Source organism: Aphidius gifuensis, linkage group LG1 (genome assembly GCF_014905175.1).
Source record: "Aphidius gifuensis isolate YNYX2018 linkage group LG1, ASM1490517v1, whole genome shotgun sequence".
In the NCBI taxonomy this organism is placed as follows: domain Eukaryota; kingdom Metazoa; phylum Arthropoda; class Insecta; order Hymenoptera; family Braconidae; genus Aphidius; species Aphidius gifuensis.
In genome coordinates, this window is record NC_057788.1 from 8,432,244 (window position 1) to 8,450,110 (window position 17,867).

Below are 17,867 nucleotides of genomic sequence, written 5' to 3' on the forward strand. Positions count from 1 at the left end.
ATAAAAGTGTCAACGTAAAAGGATGGAAAAGTTGTTTTATCTAGAAACACATTTGTTTGATCGAAAAAAAAAAAAAATATCGAAATAATATTTCTATTATTATTTTCGAGTATATATTTGTCAGGATAATCAATGGATTTTAATTCTCATTGGATTTATCAACTTGAAGAGGTCAGAAAAAATTGTTTTTTAATAATTTCTATTAATTTTTTCATTATCAATCAGGATTGTCAATGGATTTCGATTTCTATTGGATTTATAGTAAAGAAAAATTTAAGGCCCATAAAAAGAGGCTATTAATAAGTTGTTTTTGATTATTTAAAAATGAAAAAAAAAAAAGGTTTATAATTTATTAATCGTTTTGTTAATTGAAATCCAATTGATTTTATTTGTTTTCTCTTTTTTAATTTTTTTTTTTTGTTAAATATATATATGTGCTGTAAATAGAAAAAAGAAACATCAGATAAGACATTGTTGGATTTATCGGAAGTGCTGTATAAAGAGGTCCATAAGTCCCATGGCCCACAAATCGTCAAGTCACACAGTGAACGTATAGGAAGGAGAATTGAATCGGGCATTATCGGCAATGCGACAAAGAAGGCCCAACATGTGAACGTGGGGGTCATACAAATAAAAGGTAAAATAGAAAAATAATAAATAATATAAATAAAAAAAAATTATTATAAAGAGGGAGAGAGAGATTTAAAAAAAAGTGGGAGGATTATTTGTAATGCGCAAGCGCATTTTTCAATATCGCGGTTTTTACCTTTGGGTATTTCAACTCTGGGTCTCCGCTGGTCTTCGCGTTCTCTAACGTTGTATTCGCGCTCCTGAAACGCAGTTTCCGCGAATACCGTGCTTGACGTGAAAATTTTAGTGCAGTGCGACATGTTGAGTGAAATATATTTATATTTAATTTTTGTGGCTGAAATTAATGAGGAAAAAAATATCATAAATCATTGGTAAGATTTAATTTTACAAAAAAAACAAAAAATTAAATTCATTTTTCTTTTTAAAATTATAATTTTATATGAAAAATAATTTTTTTTTTTTCTAAAATTAATATAATTGTATTTGTAAACAAAAGAATACTTTCATTTTTCTAAATTATTATTGCAATTATTAACAATCAAAATAAATGACTTGACATTAACAAAAAAAAAATATGTTGACATTTGTTTTTTTTAACTTTTTTATTTTTCATAATAAAAAATTCTTTGAATGAATATTAAAATAACATATTTTTTTTTTTTTCAATGACCTAACATTTTATTTGATATTATAAAATGATGAAAAGTAAATTTCTAAATACTTTTTAATTTATCTTCAATATAAAAGAAAAAAAAAATTTATCGAAAAAAATAAAATAAAATTAACTTTAAATGTCTATTAAAATTAATTTTTACTATCAATAAAATAAGTTATGTATTAAATTAATAATAAATTTAAATTTTATTGAATTTTTTTTTTAACATTTCAAATATCACAAAAATGATTACACATATATATAATTTTATTTTCGATTAGTTGAATTTATGTATATAAACAGTGTAGAAAAAAAAATTTATCTCATGGAAATTTCGAAAAGAAATAATACGTATAAATTTCTATATCTATTGTAAATTATTTAGATATGAATCCTATGTAGCTAAAGAATTTTATTTGACTATTATTAGTTGATATTTTTTTCCTCAATTTTCTCCACACTCATAGGCATTATTACTACTATGTATACCTTTCGAAACCGATCGTTGCAGCCGATATGAAAATTCCATTCATTCGCACACACCAGCCCTTTCTCCTTGCAAATAGTTTAGTGACAATTTAAAATTTCTTTTACGCATAATAAATAAATAACTAAATAAATAAATAAAAAAACCTAAATAAATATCATAAAAAAAATTCAAGTAGCATGTATATTTTTCTTTGTTTTTTTTTTGTTTTTCTTCTGCTCTTTTTCGTTTTAAATAATTGATGGCTTTTATTAAGATGAACGACCAATGTATTTCATCATATATTTATAATACTTATTACACCCGCAATACTTAGATGAATATTGAATAGACGAACGAGTCAACCGTGAAACATAAAAAGAGAATAACGTCCGTGAAATGTCGCCTCGTGTCACTTGGAAAGTACCTCATTTGGTTTCGTCTCAAACGTCCTTGTGAACAAGTATTTTGCCCACCATTTTGGTGGCTCTTGATGTCACTATTGCCAAAAGAATACTTAAATTTTTTTTTCTTTCATTTAATTATTATTATTTATTTTTTTAAACTCAAGTGTGAAATTAAATTATTGGTGTATCAGGTTTTTTTTTTTATTCAATAAAAATATTGTTTTTTTTTTTTTTTGTTCTTCAAAACATCTGATTAATTGAAAATAATTTCACAATATATATACTTGATGATTTTAAAATACATATTTAAAAATAATTATTATTAAAAATTAATTTAACCAATTGAGTAAGAATTTTAAATAAAAAAACAATTTTTTTTCTGTTTTTCAATATTAAATTGCAAAAAAAAAAATATATTTAAATTAAAAAAAATCAATATACATAATTAATTTATAGCAAAAATAAATTTTTTAAATATTTAAATATATTGGATAGTGATAATTTATGGGTGGGGTCTGATTCATTTAAAAGAAGACTCATTAACAAAAACAAGTAGATAAATATATAAAATTAAAAATCAAAAAAAATAATAAAAAAGTATTAAAATTAATAGTGAGGGGGAGTTTATATGTACTTGTATTAAATATATATAAAATTATATTTAAAAAAAAAAGTGAAGGGGGGTTTATAGGGTGGGTATCCTTACCGCGATCATCAAGGGGGGCCTGATGGGGCCATGACCACGTTGCGACAAGGTAACCCGCACTACGTTTTTTCCACTACTTAACGCTTCTATATTTATTTAAAATAAAAAAAATATATATTTTTTTTATTATTATTATTTATTTTTACATTATTTTATTCACAGAGGTTGTGCAAAAAAAAAATATATACAAACAAAAAAAAAAACAAAGACCTTGCCGACAATATTCTCCATATAATTTTTCATCTTCTTGGGAATATCATTTCCCATCATCGTAATCACGTCATTATCGACTAAACATTCTCCTACTATTATTTTCTATTTTTATTTTTTCATATAAATATAATTTTTTTTTTTTTCCGCAATATTTATATAAGTATTATTTGACAAACAAAAATGAACAATATCTTCAGCGTATATTCACGATGCCGTTAACGATTATTTGTTTTTATTTATTTAATAATAAATAATAATAATATGACATATAATGTATTTAATATTATTATTTATTTATTGATATATTATTTAATTTTTTTATTATTTTATTTGCAAGTTAACTTGTTGGCATAAAAAACGTGAGGTTGACGAAGTCCTGTAACTGTACAAGCCAATGATTTTTTTTTTTTTTTTTCAGCCGGGTGTTTTCACTTTCACTTTTAATCGTGTGTGTATATATGTTGGAATCTTTTAATGTAATAAAAACAGTGAGACTATAGTTAATACAACAGTTGTATATATATATTTATTTATAAAAAAAAAGAATCTTCGAAAGTACTTGTAACGCGCTTCTTGTTGTTGTCCTCATTGTTGCAGATGAACACGTGGGTCGATTGTTCATTGGATTATCATCATGATTTTTTTTTTCATTATTATTATAAAAATTTAATAGCTTTTGCGTGTTTATTATGTCTATTAATATGATATATATATTCATTCATATTATTGTATATATTTTTTTAAATGTTGTGAAATCTTTGTGTCAATTGTAAAATCTTTGACTTAAATATGACAAATTTTAGCTCTTTTAAAATGTTCAAAGCATGAATGTTGATTTTTTTTTTTTTTTACATAAATTATATTTATAATAGAAATAATATATATTTATTTTTCTATTTAAATTTATATTTATATTTTTTTTTGCAAGATTGCAAATATATTTTATAAAACTACTTGCTAGAAATTTCTTTTTTTTAAAAATATCTAGTTATTTATATATATTTAATTTTTTTTTTTATAAAAAAAAATTTGTCCCTTTGGTATTATTATGAGACTGTGGTTTTAAGTGTCGGCAATGTTACTGATCTATCTCAAGGTCTTATGGTGGTTTAAACAGTCTTGACCGACCAACAAACTGACTCATTATTATACCATGTGAATTCCAATGTTAAATACATTTGGGTTCGACAGCCGTACTCATTGTGGTTTTTATTTATAAAACATACTAATTGATCAAGGTCAATTTGTCTTTAACACCTATTATAAATTATAAATAAAAACATTAACAAATTTATCTCGAAATATTACAAAATAAAATTACCAAAATTTATATTTAAAATTCATATATTGATATATTGTATAGATACATTATAATTTTTTTAACACATAAAAAAAATGCAACAACTAATCAAGTAAACACACCTGAGTGTATATTACCTGTTACGTGATTCTCTCACATGCTCATCTTTAACCGGTTTTTTTCCCCTTTTAAAAATTATACACTTGTCTTCTCTTTCATATAAACTATCACGCAACAACCGTGATGATAAAAAAAAAAAAGTATATAAATTATAAAAAAAAAAAAGTAAAGTATAAATCACACATCATTAAATTAATATTGAAAAAAAAAAAAACATTGTTATTATGAAATTTGGGAGATGCTTATTAGTGATCGAAGATATTGATTTAAAATTAATTTCTATAGATCATTGATCTATGGGGTGAAATTTTGGGGGGGAAAGAAAAAAAATATGATGATGATGATGATGATAATTTTGTATGTATTTATTATATATTTGTGTGGTATATATATTTTAATACACATAGGCGAGGCGATGAAATAAGGGAATGCATTAAAGACAAAGACAGATGACGACAGGCGAGGTCAACTAGATGCCTGATATGGTATCCATCGTCCAGCATGAGTGCCGTTTGATTTTATATTTATATATATATATTAATACTTACATGTAAACCTGATATTACTACCTACGATTAGTACAAGTTATTTTATTTATTTATATATCCCTCATGTGTTAACTGCAATTTCTTAAATTTAAATATCTTTTTTTTTTTATTTTTTTCCATGTGAAAAGGATAGATATATATTTATTTAATTATGTTGATATTTAATATATAATATAAACAATATTTCGGCATGGTAAAGTATCCATGGATTAGTTGGATAAACTTATTTATATATTTCTAGGAGATTACATTGGATAGTTTATGGCTAGTGGGCGTAATGTATACTTTTTTTAACCTTGAAATCATCTTAATTTTAAATGAAATAATTTTTTTTTTTTATTAAAATTTATTTGGTTTTATCTATTTTATTCTATTTTAGTTTTTTTTTTTTTTATTTTGTAAGGTCAATGGATTGAGAGTGGGTTGAAATTTATAGATAAATTATTTTTTAATTTTTTCGAAATTTCGATTTTTTTTTTATTTATCAATATTTCGAAAAATATATTTTTTTTTTTATATAATGTTTATTTAAATATTTATTTATTATTGTAATTTTTATTTTTTATTATTATTATTTTGATTTAATTTATGGTATTAATAAAGTGTAGAAATATAGAATAAGGTCATACGTAAAAATTGAAAAAATAAATGCAAAAAAAATATAGTAATCTTTGTGAGTAAATTTATAAAGAATGTTATGAAAAAAATAATAATTTAATTATTTAAATTTCAAGGATATTTAAGTGATATTTAATAAATTGATAATTAAAACAATTCAGAGAAAAAACATTTAAATGTAATAAAAATGATGTTGAAAACCCTTGAAAAAAATAATTCTTTCTCAAACGCCTTTTCGATATTAGTCATTGCGATAAGATAAAAACAAAATGTAAAGAAAGATATTTCCATATAACGCCAGAAAAAATATTTAAAATAAAAAAATAGAAAGAAGAGAATTGCGTCAGAGTTTTGCAAATGTTTGGAGTCATGTTTAAAAATAGAAATTTATTTATTAAGGCATCGAGGCCCTTGGACCTCAAAAACAACCACTAAATATTTACTATCCTTTTTTTTTTATTTCAATTAATTTAAAAAAAAATAAAATCAACAATTCTCTGATTAATAAAACCATAATTTATAAAAAGAAAAATTTATTCAAGCAATGATTCAACCACACCTTATCAAATTGAAATTGCTCATATTAAAAATATCAAAAAAGGAATGAAAAATAAATTATTTTTTTTGTCGTTCTTGATGAATCTATTTGTCAACTAAATGTGGACAAAAAATTGGAAGTTGTGTATTAGCTTTATGCACATATTGCGCGACTCATCGCTGGGTGTCCGTGACTGAGTTCGCTGAACATATTTTTTATTAATAATAAATTCTTATTACTAACTTATTGTTATTTATTCATTTAACAATATGTTATATAATATATAAACAACTTGTAACTTTGAATTTTATATAAATAAATTTTTTTTTTTATTTTTCCTTCAAATATAGTATCAATAAATTTTCAAAGTTTATAAATTTATTTAATTTCGTAATATTTCGATTTTTAAATTTCGATCGAAATAATTTTTTTATTTCGAAATTATTTAATATATATTTTATACAAATATTTGTTTATTTTTATATATTATTATTTTATTAAATTGAAATTTTAAAAAGTAATTATTTTCAATTTAATTTTATATTTTTTATTTCGATTTGAAAAATAATTATATTTGTTTATGACCCTCAAATAAATCAATGAATTTATATATTTATCTGTATTTATTATTTATTTAAAAATAACGTTAATAAGTCTGGATAATTTAAGGAACTTGGTGTTATACTGTGTACAAAACCATGAAAGGCTCTCTCGTTCACCTCGAACGCAAATCCTCGAGTCACACTTTTTACGGTGTGTATTCTTAACATGCACATATTGCGCGACTCATCGCTGGGTGTCCGTGACTGAGTTCGCTGAACATATTTTTTTTTTATTAATAATAAATTCTTTATTACTAACTTATTGTTTATTTATTCATTTAACAATATGTTATATAATATATAAACAATATAAATTAATAATAAAAAACAATTTAAAAAATTTTAAATTGAAATAATTAATGATACATTAAACACTTGTTATAATGATGAAAAAAAAAATTAAGAAATTACCAATGATGGTCTTGGACTTGTCCTTGTAATATTATAGATTTCAAGAAAAAAAAAATATATATATGCAATGATAATTGAGTTGCTACAAATGTTTAGCCTTGGTTGTTAATCTCGAAAGAATAAATAATTTAAAAAATCAAAAGTAATTAATAAAAAAAAACATACATTAAACTAAATATTATAAATAAAAAAAAAAAAGAAATTATTTTATTGATTATTGTTTAATTAATATTAATTATTATTAATATTTTTTTTTTCGTTTTTTAGATTGAAAAAAAAATTCCAAGAGTTTTTATTACAAATGCAGTCAATATGGATTCCAAGGTCGGTCTTGACTATATTGTTGACAACCCGGACTACTGCAATAAACTTGCTTCAGGTAATAATTATAATTTTTAAATTAATTAATATATTATTATTAATATGTAATTTATGATTTTATTATTAGCCCTTGACACTGCATGTACATCGGTGAAGAAACAAGTTGTTGAATTATTATCAGCCCTGTGTGTTTACAGTCAGGATGGTCGTCAACGTGCTATCGATACACTTCATATATATCAGGTAATATTTACAAATAAAAAATAAATAAATAAACAGGATTTAAAAAAATTATCTTTTTTTTTTCAATATATAAATTACACCACTGTGTTGATATTTTTATTGATAAATTTATGATTATTAAAAGTTACTTTTCAAACTAATGTATTTTAAATAAATCCAAAAATATATTGCACTATACAAATAGAATAAAAATAAATAAAAAATAATATTTAAAATGATAATATACAGTGGGAAAAATAAATAAAAAAATATATTATTGATAAAAAAAAAAAAAAAAAAAAAATTGAAATTCATGTGTTTAAAAAATATAAAAAAAATAGGGATAAAAAGTGAATGGAGATATAAAAGCTGCGGTGAATGACCGTTTGTTTGCATCGACAAATAAAAATACATGTGAGGCTTGTTCTTCAAGTACATCTCAATTCGTCCTTTTGAATAATTCATTGAGTTTTAATCGAGTCAAATAAATTATTTGTTTACTCAAACTGTTTTTTCCGTTATCATTAAATTTTTCAAATGACAATAAAAAATATATATAAATATAAAAGAAAAAAAAAAAACACATTTTTTTTATTCTATTGTTGATAAATTATACAAATTTTTATGAATACTTAATTTATATTCATTTATTTTATTATTTTTTTCCATCATTTTAACATTTCTTTTCTTTTTTTTTTTTTATTATATTTTTTTAGTGTTTATTTTATTTTCTATTTAATATTCTGTACACATATGTTATATGTTTGTTGAATTATTTAAAAAATTTAATTATTTATTTTTTGATATTTAATTTATATTTATTTATATTCTAGGAACGAAAAGGAGAACGCTATAGATTACGAGCAATTGTCGATGAATTGCAAAAAGCAACTGAAGAAGATTATCAATCAGCATTATTGGCATTTATTAATTGTCTTGTTATTTCAACACCAATGTTAAAAGATCGTGTTAAATTACGAAATGAATTTATTGGTAATAATAATTATATACAAATTAATTAACTTTTTTAAATACTCATCCGACAAAAAAAAAAAGGCGAAAAAAAATCACAAAAAATCTATCAGACGCAAAAAAAAAAGCTATATACATTTAACGCATATATAAATTAAATTAACAAGAATATTAATAAGTTTTTTTTCTTCAAAATTTAATTAATGAATTAAATATTTTTATGTTAATTAATTTTTATAATTTTACAGGTTTAAAGTTGCTGCCAATTCTCAAATAATCGAATAAATATATAAAATAAAGACAAAATAACATATATCTATATAAAATTAAGTTAGTATTAAAAATTAATAATATATATAAATAAAAAAATAAAATATAAGTATATAATATAAAGCATATATAAATAAATATAATAATGAATATATATAGAAATCAATAATTACGAATACTATTTATTATGTTAATAATTTAATATATCTTTTTAGTTGGTTAAAGTTGTTGAATTTATTATTATACACATGTTTGATTATGATAGATATAAATATAAAATATGATTATATTTGTTACTGTGTGTTTATATATATAAATAAAATAAATATGATATTAAGAGGACTAATTAAAATTCATAGTAAAATGTTGAGATGTGTATGGGGATATTGGACCACTCATCGGCGCCACAATGTTCAAAAAATAGAACTGAATATACAACAACTTGAGACTCGCGAGAAACACAGAGTTTCTATATGTTTTTTTAAATTTTTTTTATTATTTTATATTTTTTTTTTTTATATCACATTCTTAGTAAACGTGTCTAGTTTATAGTTGGTTTGTTAGTTTGGATGATTTTAGTTTGAGTATACACACACATGATGATGATGATAAAAAAGTGAGACAGAATTAACTTAACATTGCAACTAATTTGCATCTTTTCTTTATATAAAAATATAACTATCTTTATCTAACTGAATATATTACAAGAGATGCTTCTCGATTTATCCAAGTATTTATCATTAAACTGTGTGTGTATTTGTGTTTGGTGGTTTTTATGTTAGACACTTGAAATGTACTTTAGTTGATTTCAACCATTCAGCCATAACACGCGTATTAAAATATCAAATATTATATTTAATTATTCAATTAAAATTAATTTAATATATTTTTTATTAATTTAATATATTTTCATTCATTTATATATTCATTCAACAATTTATTCATTGAGGTAAATACTTTAAATAACTCGAGAAAAAAAAAAACATTTTAATAGAAATTTTTCTAAGAAAATTTTTCTAAGAAAAAAAAAATTATTACTATTATTATTTCTATTAATTTTATTGTGTTTATTAATGATTTATAATTTTATAAATTTTTTTTATTAATTTTCTGTGTATTAAATATTGTTTTAATTATTTTTTTATATAGCTAATTTATTAATTATTCAAATTTCGATTAATCAATTGATACTAATGCCATTTTAATAATCTCAATTGAATAATAATAAATTAAATAATCATCGTGACAAGGTGCTTAGTTCGAATAACGGTACAAATCCATAAATAAAAAATAAAAATGTTTTAAAAAAAAATTAAAAATGTACAGGTGGGAGAGCAAGTCCGGAAGTACATAATACATTGACTATTCAATTTCTTCATGACAGTTAGTGTTCTCCAACTCGGTAAACCTTTGAGTCTCGTAAAAAAAAAATAAAAAAACCACCACCAAAGTCTTCAATACTATTAAATAAAATTATAAATGAAAATATAGTTTAACTTGAGGACAAAAAATATAATGAAAAAATGGATTTTAAATGGTCATCATATAAAAAATGTAAAATTAAAAAATATAAATAAAAATTACAGAAAGCAGAAGAATAAATATCCAGATTTACGAGTTCAATTGGATGTATTTGATGATCAAAAAGATTCTGATGAAGAACTTGTTAATCAAGGTCCACCTGGTATTGATCTTTCATCTCATATTGATATTTTTTATGCAATTCTTGGCCAGGTAAATTAAATTAAAATATTAAATAAATTTGCATAAAAAATTTATATGTCAAGTTATAAATAATATATTTAAATTTTGTAGATTGCTGATACACCACAAGAAATACCATTTTTAAGTATTCTTCAACATTTATTACGTCTAGATCCAAAAGAAGCAGCAAGTGATCTTGCATGGGACACTGCTGAGACATTAGTTCACAGAGCAACATTACTTGAAAGTCGTGATGACGTTACAAAGCTTTTAAGATCACCAAGTCTCCAGGTAAATAAATATTAAATATCAAAAAATAATATAATATTATAATAATATATTTTAATTTAGACAAATTTATGCTGTCATTGTCGAGGCAACGATCAAACTTGTGGTACATCAAGAAAAGCATCAATACCAGTTAGTAATTCAACAGCACCATTACCACCACCACCATTACCATTTTCAGAAAATAATTTATTATTAAATACAATTAATAATTTAACATCAACACCAACACCACCTCCACCACCACCACCACCGCCAACAACAACAACAATATTACCAACATTTGTACTACCACCACCTCCACCACCACCACCATTATTTGCAAACGTAACAACATCAAATATTAATGCTAAAATGGAACCACCATTACCACCACCACTTCAAGTACCAACAATTAATAGAATACCAACACCAGAACCAAATCATGCTAATCATGCAAAATTATTACCACAACAAGAAATACCAACACCAAAAACTAAAATGAAGACAATTAATTGGAATAAAATACCAAATCATAAAGTAAGTTAATAAATATAATGTTTCTTTTATTTTTAAACACACAAAAATATTTTGTAATTAATGTTTTTTAATATTTTTTTAGGTAATTGGAAAAAAAAATATATGGTCACTTGTTGCTGATGATCATCAAAATTCACCAATGGCTGATTTAGATTGGTCAGAAATGGAAGGTTTATTTTGTCAACAAGTACCATTAATAATACCACAAATAACATGTACAAATGGAATTAATGGAATTGGTAGTAATGATGCTGAACGTAAAAAACGTGAACCAACTGAAATAGCATTACTTGATGGTAAAAGAAGTTTAAATGTAAATATATTTTTAAAACAATTTAGAAGTTCAAATGAAAATATAATACAATTAATACGTGATGGTGGACATGATGATATTGGTGCTGAAAAATTACGTGGTTTATTAAAAATATTACCAGAAGTTGATGAACTTGAAATGTTAAAAACTTTTGATGGTGATAAAACAAAATTAGGTAATGCTGAAAAATTTTTTTTACAATTAATACAAGTACCAAATTATAAACTACGTATTGAATGTATGTTATTGAAAGAAGAATTTTCAGCAAATATGAGTTATTTAGAACCAAGTATTAATTCAATGATCCTCGCTGGCGAAGATTTAATGACAAATAAACCATTACAAGAAGTACTTTATATGGTATTAGTTGCTGGTAATTTTTTAAATTCAGGTGGTTATGCTGGTAATGCAGCTGGTGTTAAATTATCATCATTACAAAAATTAACTGAAATAAGAGCAAATAAACCTGGTATGAATTTAATACATTTTGTTGCATTACAAGCTGAAAAAAAACGTAAAGATTTATTAAATTTTGCTAGAAATTTAAGTGCACTTGAAGCAGCAACTAAAACAACAATTGAACAATTAACAAATGAATTTAATACATTGGATAATAAAATTAAAAAAATTAATAATCAAATACAATTATTAACAACTGAAATTGATATACAAGAACAAATGGCACAATTTTTACAAATGGCTGAACAAGAAATGGGACAATTAAAAAGAGATATGGAAGAATTAGAAGGTGTTAGAAAAACTTTAGCTGAATTTTTTTGTGAAGATTCAAATACATTTAAAATTGAAGAATGTTTTAAAATATTTCATCAATTTTGTCAAAAATTTAATCAAGCTATTGCTGAAAATGAAAGAAGAAAAATTCAAGAAGAACAAATTAATGCTAGAAGAAAACAACGTGAGGAACAACTTATTGCTCGTAAACGAATGTGTAAGTATTTCATTTATTTTTTATTAATTATTATACAACATAAAATATAAAAAATAAATTTTTTTAACAGTGAGCAATCAAGCTGATCCTCCTCCTGGTTCTGAATCTGATTACCTTATGGATTATGGAATAATGGATATACAATCTGGTTTTTCGAAAAATCCATACAATCGCAGTGATGTTAAAGTAATTATTTTACAAATTAATAATCAAGTTAAAACAATTGATAATTAATTTTTTTTTTAAATATAGATTAAAAGATTACAAAATGGTGGTGTTACATCAGATGAAGATATATCAATAACTGGATCACCAAGTATAAGACGTCGTCTTGGTTCATGTTCAGGTGGTCCAGATAATCAATTAAATAAAGAAGACACTTATTCACCAGATATAACACCAAATGGTACATTGAGACGTCGAAGAAGTAGAATACCATGTGAAGAAGATGACGGTAATCTTATGGATTTTTTGAGAACAACTGGTCAAGATAATACTAGAGAAAGAAAATCATGGGGAAGTTTAGGTAAATATAGTTTTTATTATTATTTATTTATTAAATTAAATTATTTATTTATTTTTTCTTTTATAGATCGTTCATGGGCAAGAAGAGCACGTGGACAACCACGCCGGGGTGATCTTTTAAATGCTGATTTTTCTGGTGATCGTGAAAGACCAAATTCACCATCACCACTTGCTGAAACAAAACCATTTTTACAAGAAGAAGAAACAAAACCAACTGGGTAAATAAATATATTAATATATTTATAGATAAATATTTTAACTAATAAATATTAATTTTAGAAGAGCTTGGAGACAAAAAATTGAAGCATGGTTAACTGAAAATGAAAAAGAAGAACGTGCAGGTGAAGAATTACAAAGAAAAGCACGTCAATTACAAGCTAATAGAAAATCATTTGAAGATTCAGGTAAAAAAAAAATAAATTAATATATTATAAAAAGCTTTTTTTTATTATTGTAAATTAATTTATTATTATTTTTTTATTTATGTATTTAAGAAAATGAAGGTAAAATAAGTACTGATGATAATTTATTACGACCTGGTTATTCTGATGTATATGATTGGCGTCCATCAGTTGAAAAAACTGATGTAATGAGAACAATGGAAGCCATTGAAGAAGCACAGCCACATCAATCACAAACAAATAAATCATCATGGCGTAAAACAAGTTTAACTGTTCCATCAAATAACGAAGATAATGATCCAAGATATACAAGAAGATTACGTACAAGATTAGTTAATGACAATGTCCTTGGTCAAAGTACACTTCAGGTAAAAAAAAATTTAATTTTCAGGTCAAAAAACATAAACAACATGTATATTTTAACATTAAATTTTTCAACAGGCAATACGTGAAGAAGAAAGAAAGAAAAATAAAACAAATGATTCAGGTGGATTAGATGGTTTAGATGAGTTAACAATTTATTTACGACAACCAAATAGTACACCTGTTAGAAGATTATCAAAAAGTGGAAAACGAATAACAACAACAACAGAAGAAGAAGAGGATAAAGTTAGTGATAAAATTGAAATTGATTGTGATAATATTGAAACACCACCAGTGACAAGAAGAGTATTTAGTCCACCAAGAGAAATTAAATCAATTGAAAAAGAATTATGTAAAAGAGAAAGATGTACAAGTGTAATACAACCAAGAGATAATAAAATAGTAACAAGTACAACAATCACACCATCAACAACAACAACAAGCACAACAACAACAAAACCAATTGATACAAATAATGATCTTGGAAGTGGTAATTTCGATCGTTATTCAGCAGCAAGAAAAACTCGTCGTTATAAAAAAAATCAAGATAATCCACTTGATAAAGATTCATTAAAATCTGATAATTCAACTGAATATTTAGATAATATTATTGATAGTAATACAACAAACGAAAAACCACAACGTCCAAGAACTTTATCATTAATTGATGATAATAATAAAGATTCAGATGCAATGTTACGTATATGGCAAGATAAATTAAAACGTCGTAATAATACATCAAATGAAAATGATAATACATTAACAAATATATTAAATAAATCAATAACAATAAATGATGATATTATTAATGAAAGATTACGTCAAAGAAATTCAAGATTACCAATAACACAACCAGCACCAGTTATTGCTGTTACAAATACTGTATTAAGTCCAGTTATGCAAGAATCACATCCACGTGAAACATCACAAATATGGCCAGAAAGAGCTGTATCATGTCGTGAAAGACACAGAAGTATGATTGATCCAAGTCAAGTACGTGAAGCATTAAGAATAACAAATAATCCACCAAATAATATTAATCAAAATTCAAATATAATATTACGTATAACAACACCAGAAATATGTCATGATAATGATAAAAAAATAATTGATAAAGATAATAAACATATTGATAATAATGTAACATTAAATAATAATGATGATGTTGATAATAATGGTAATGATAAAATTAAAATAACATCAACAAATTCATTATTTAAAAATCGTTTTATACCAGATATTTGTATAACAAATAATAATAATAATAATAATACAACAACAACAACAATTGTTGGTAAAACAAATAAAGAAAGTGAATTAAATGATGAAGGTTTTGAAGAAACACAAAGTCTTGTTTCTGAAACATTAAGTCAAGAAACATCATCTGGTAATTATGAAACAGATACACATGATTCAACAAGATGTTCACCAGCTGATATGAATTATACAAATAAAAAAATAAATAATAATAATAATGATATTAAAAAAAGTATAGAAAAAAAATTAAATAAAAAATTAAATGATAAAATTGATATAAAACAATTAAAAATAACTGATAATAAATGTAAAACAAATATAAATTTAATTGATAATAAAACAAGTTATTTACCAAAAAAAAAAATAATTGGTAATAATAATATATATAATAATAATGATAAAAAAATTATATTAAAAAAAAATGAAGTTGAAAGATCTGGTTCAAAAAGTAGTTTGAGAAGTTCACGTAGTTCTTTAAATAGTTCAACATCAGTTAATACTGTTAAAAAATTACCATCTAAAAATATTGGTAATTATACAACAGCACTTCGTGCCATGACAAATAGTCTTAGAAAAGGTTCATCAATATCACTACCTCCTCCTAGTACTAGTAGTAGTAGTATTTATCATTCAAATAAATACAATGATATTAATAAAAAATTATCAACATCAAAAACAACAGTTAACAGTAGAATACCAGCAAGTAGAAGTAGCAGCAGTGGTAGTAGTAGTATTGGTCAAGTTATTAAAAATAATAAAAAAATACAAATTGTAAGTATTAAAATATATTTTTGATTATTATTTCGATTTATTGATTAATGGATTTTTTGTTTTTTGTTAGCCAACAAGTGAAGTTAAAACACCAACGAGAATACGTCCAATTGTATCAACAAGAAGTAACAGTACAAGTAACATTGGTAATCATAAATTATTACAAAATCGTACATCAAGTTCAAGAACACTTACACCAACATTGAGCAAAACAAAACTCATTCAACCACGTAATCATAGCTTCATGAGACCAACAACAGCAAGTGTCAATAAAGGTTCAACTCCTAATATTTCGAAAACTATCAAAACTTATGCTAAATAAATATTTTTTTCTTTTTAAATTTGAATCTATTAACAGGTTTTATTATTTTTTTTTATTGGACTGATGCAATACTCTAGATTAATCAAAAATAAATTAAACAATAGTCAGAGTATATGCAAAATAATTTTACACTTTCATAAACGAAAAACAAAAAAAATATAAAACAATTTTTTATATAGAAACTAATTTTAAGTAAGAATATATAAATAACGTTTTTTTTTAAATTAACTATTAAAATTATATTTTAAATATTAACAGTTGATTGTTAATTACAGAAAATTGATATTATAGAACAAAAAAATTATTAAAAATAATTTTAATATTTGGATTATTGCCACACATGAAAAATTTCGAAAATAATTATAACAGTTACCAAAGTTCGATTAAACCCAATGATGTATTTCCAGATTTTTTTTTTTTTTTTTTTTTTAATATTAACTAAGTCTAATGAGAACAAGAGAGAGAGAGAAAAAAAATATATAAATTTTTATTAATACATTTTTAAAATATATTTTCTCATATTTCTTTCTTTAATTTTTTTATAAATTTATTAAAGTGCCATTTGGAGTTTAAAAAAGAAAAAATTTTAATCAATTATATTAAACTCTAAACATTATATTATAATATTTTTTTATATATACATCAGAGCAACCGTCAAATTTTGTCAGCTCAAAACTAACGGTATTATTTTTATTGTTATTTTTAAAATAATGCGAGTATAAAAAATATGAATCGAAATAGATAAAAAATAGAAATAAAATGATTAATAAGCAAAAAATTTGTATAAATTTATAAAAGATAAATATTATAATAAGAAACTTAACAAACGAAAAATGTTTTATTTAATTTAAAAAATAAAGAGATGTAATCAAAATGTAATATTGTTTCTTGATTTTATTTTTTATTGATAACGGGTAGTATAACTGAGCTTAGCACGTTTGTGGAAGTCTCTTTGTACGCAGCAATTCATTAATAAATATGAAAAAAATTATAATAAAACTGTAGATTCATTATTTAATAAAAATAATTTTCGATTTTTTGTTTGCTAATAAATTTAAAAAATGGCGTTTTCAAAAAATAATTAATTTAATAACAGGAACATAGAATGAGCAAAGAGGTATTTTATGTTTTTGAATATTTAACTCCTTATCTTTATAATTCCCTAATAATTTAATTTTTTCTTTTGAAATTTCTTTGAAGAAAATCAGTTTAATAACAGGAACATAGAATGAGCAAAGAGGTATTTCATGTTTTCAAATATTTAACTTCTTATCTTTATGATTCCCTAGTAGATTGATTTTTTTTTTCGAAATTTCTTTGGAAAAAATCAATTTAATAACAGGAATATAAAATGAGCGAAGAGGTATTTAATGTTTTCGAATATTTAACTCCTTATCTTTATAATTCCCTGATAATTTAAATTTTTTTTCTAAAATTTCTTTAAAAAAATAAATTTATTAACAGGAACATAGAATGGCCAAAGAGGTATTTCATG

At 23.1% G+C, this 17,867-nt stretch overlaps 2 protein-coding genes across 3 annotated transcripts; both read left to right on the forward strand.

Moving 5' to 3' along the window:
• Window positions 1–771: 771 nt before the first annotated feature.
• LOC122847934 (inverted formin-2-like) lies at window positions 772–8,967 on the forward strand. Its single transcript, XM_044145792.1, has 5 exons — window positions 772–962; window positions 7,443–7,554; window positions 7,624–7,739; window positions 8,552–8,711; window positions 8,939–8,967. Exons 2-5 carry the CDS (start codon window positions 7,488–7,490, stop codon window positions 8,965–8,967), a joined length of 372 nt encoding a protein of 123 aa, XP_044001727.1. The 5' UTR covers window positions 772–962; window positions 7,443–7,487.
• Window positions 8,968–10,164: 1,197 nt separating this feature from the next.
• On the forward strand, window positions 10,165–16,835 carry LOC122847607. 2 transcript variants are annotated; one of them, XM_044145405.1, is made up of 11 exons: window positions 10,165–10,694; window positions 10,776–10,955; window positions 11,016–11,471; window positions 11,554–12,733; window positions 12,804–12,919; window positions 12,986–13,259; window positions 13,326–13,476; window positions 13,541–13,662; window positions 13,753–14,027; window positions 14,101–16,050; window positions 16,121–16,835. In XM_044145405.1, the coding sequence occupies exons 1-11, from the start codon at window positions 10,476–10,478 to the stop codon at window positions 16,370–16,372; spliced, it is 5,175 nt and encodes a 1,724-aa protein (XP_044001340.1). In that variant the 5' UTR covers window positions 10,165–10,475; the 3' UTR covers window positions 16,373–16,835. The 2 variants fall into 2 exon arrangements, with proteins under 2 accessions (XP_044001340.1, XP_044001338.1); XM_044145403.1 differs by having other exon boundaries at window positions 10,166–10,694; window positions 13,538–13,662.
• The last annotated feature ends 1,032 nt before the right edge of the window (window positions 16,836–17,867 follow it).

Bases quoted from the DNA above. Each gene is read 5' to 3' on its own strand.
- LOC122847934 (XM_044145792.1), top strand. From the start codon at position 7,488: ATGGATTCCAAGGTCGGTCTTGACTATATTGTTGACAACCCGGACTAC. The intron at 7,555-7,623 runs GTAATAATTATA...TTTTATTATTAG, and splicing joins CTGCAATAAACTTGCTTCAG to CCCTTGACACTGCATGTACA. The intron at 8,712-8,938 runs GTAATAATAATT...ATAATTTTACAG, and splicing joins ATTACGAAATGAATTTATTG to GTTTAAAGTTGCTGCCAATT.
- LOC122847607 (XM_044145403.1), top strand. From the start codon at position 10,476: ATGAAAAAATGGATTTTAAATGGTCATCATATAAAAAATGTAAAATTA. The intron at 11,472-11,553 runs GTAAGTTAATAA...ATATTTTTTTAG, and splicing joins ATAAAATACCAAATCATAAA to GTAATTGGAAAAAAAAATAT. The intron at 12,734-12,803 runs GTAAGTATTTCA...TTTTTTTAACAG, and splicing joins TATTGCTCGTAAACGAATGT to TGAGCAATCAAGCTGATCCT.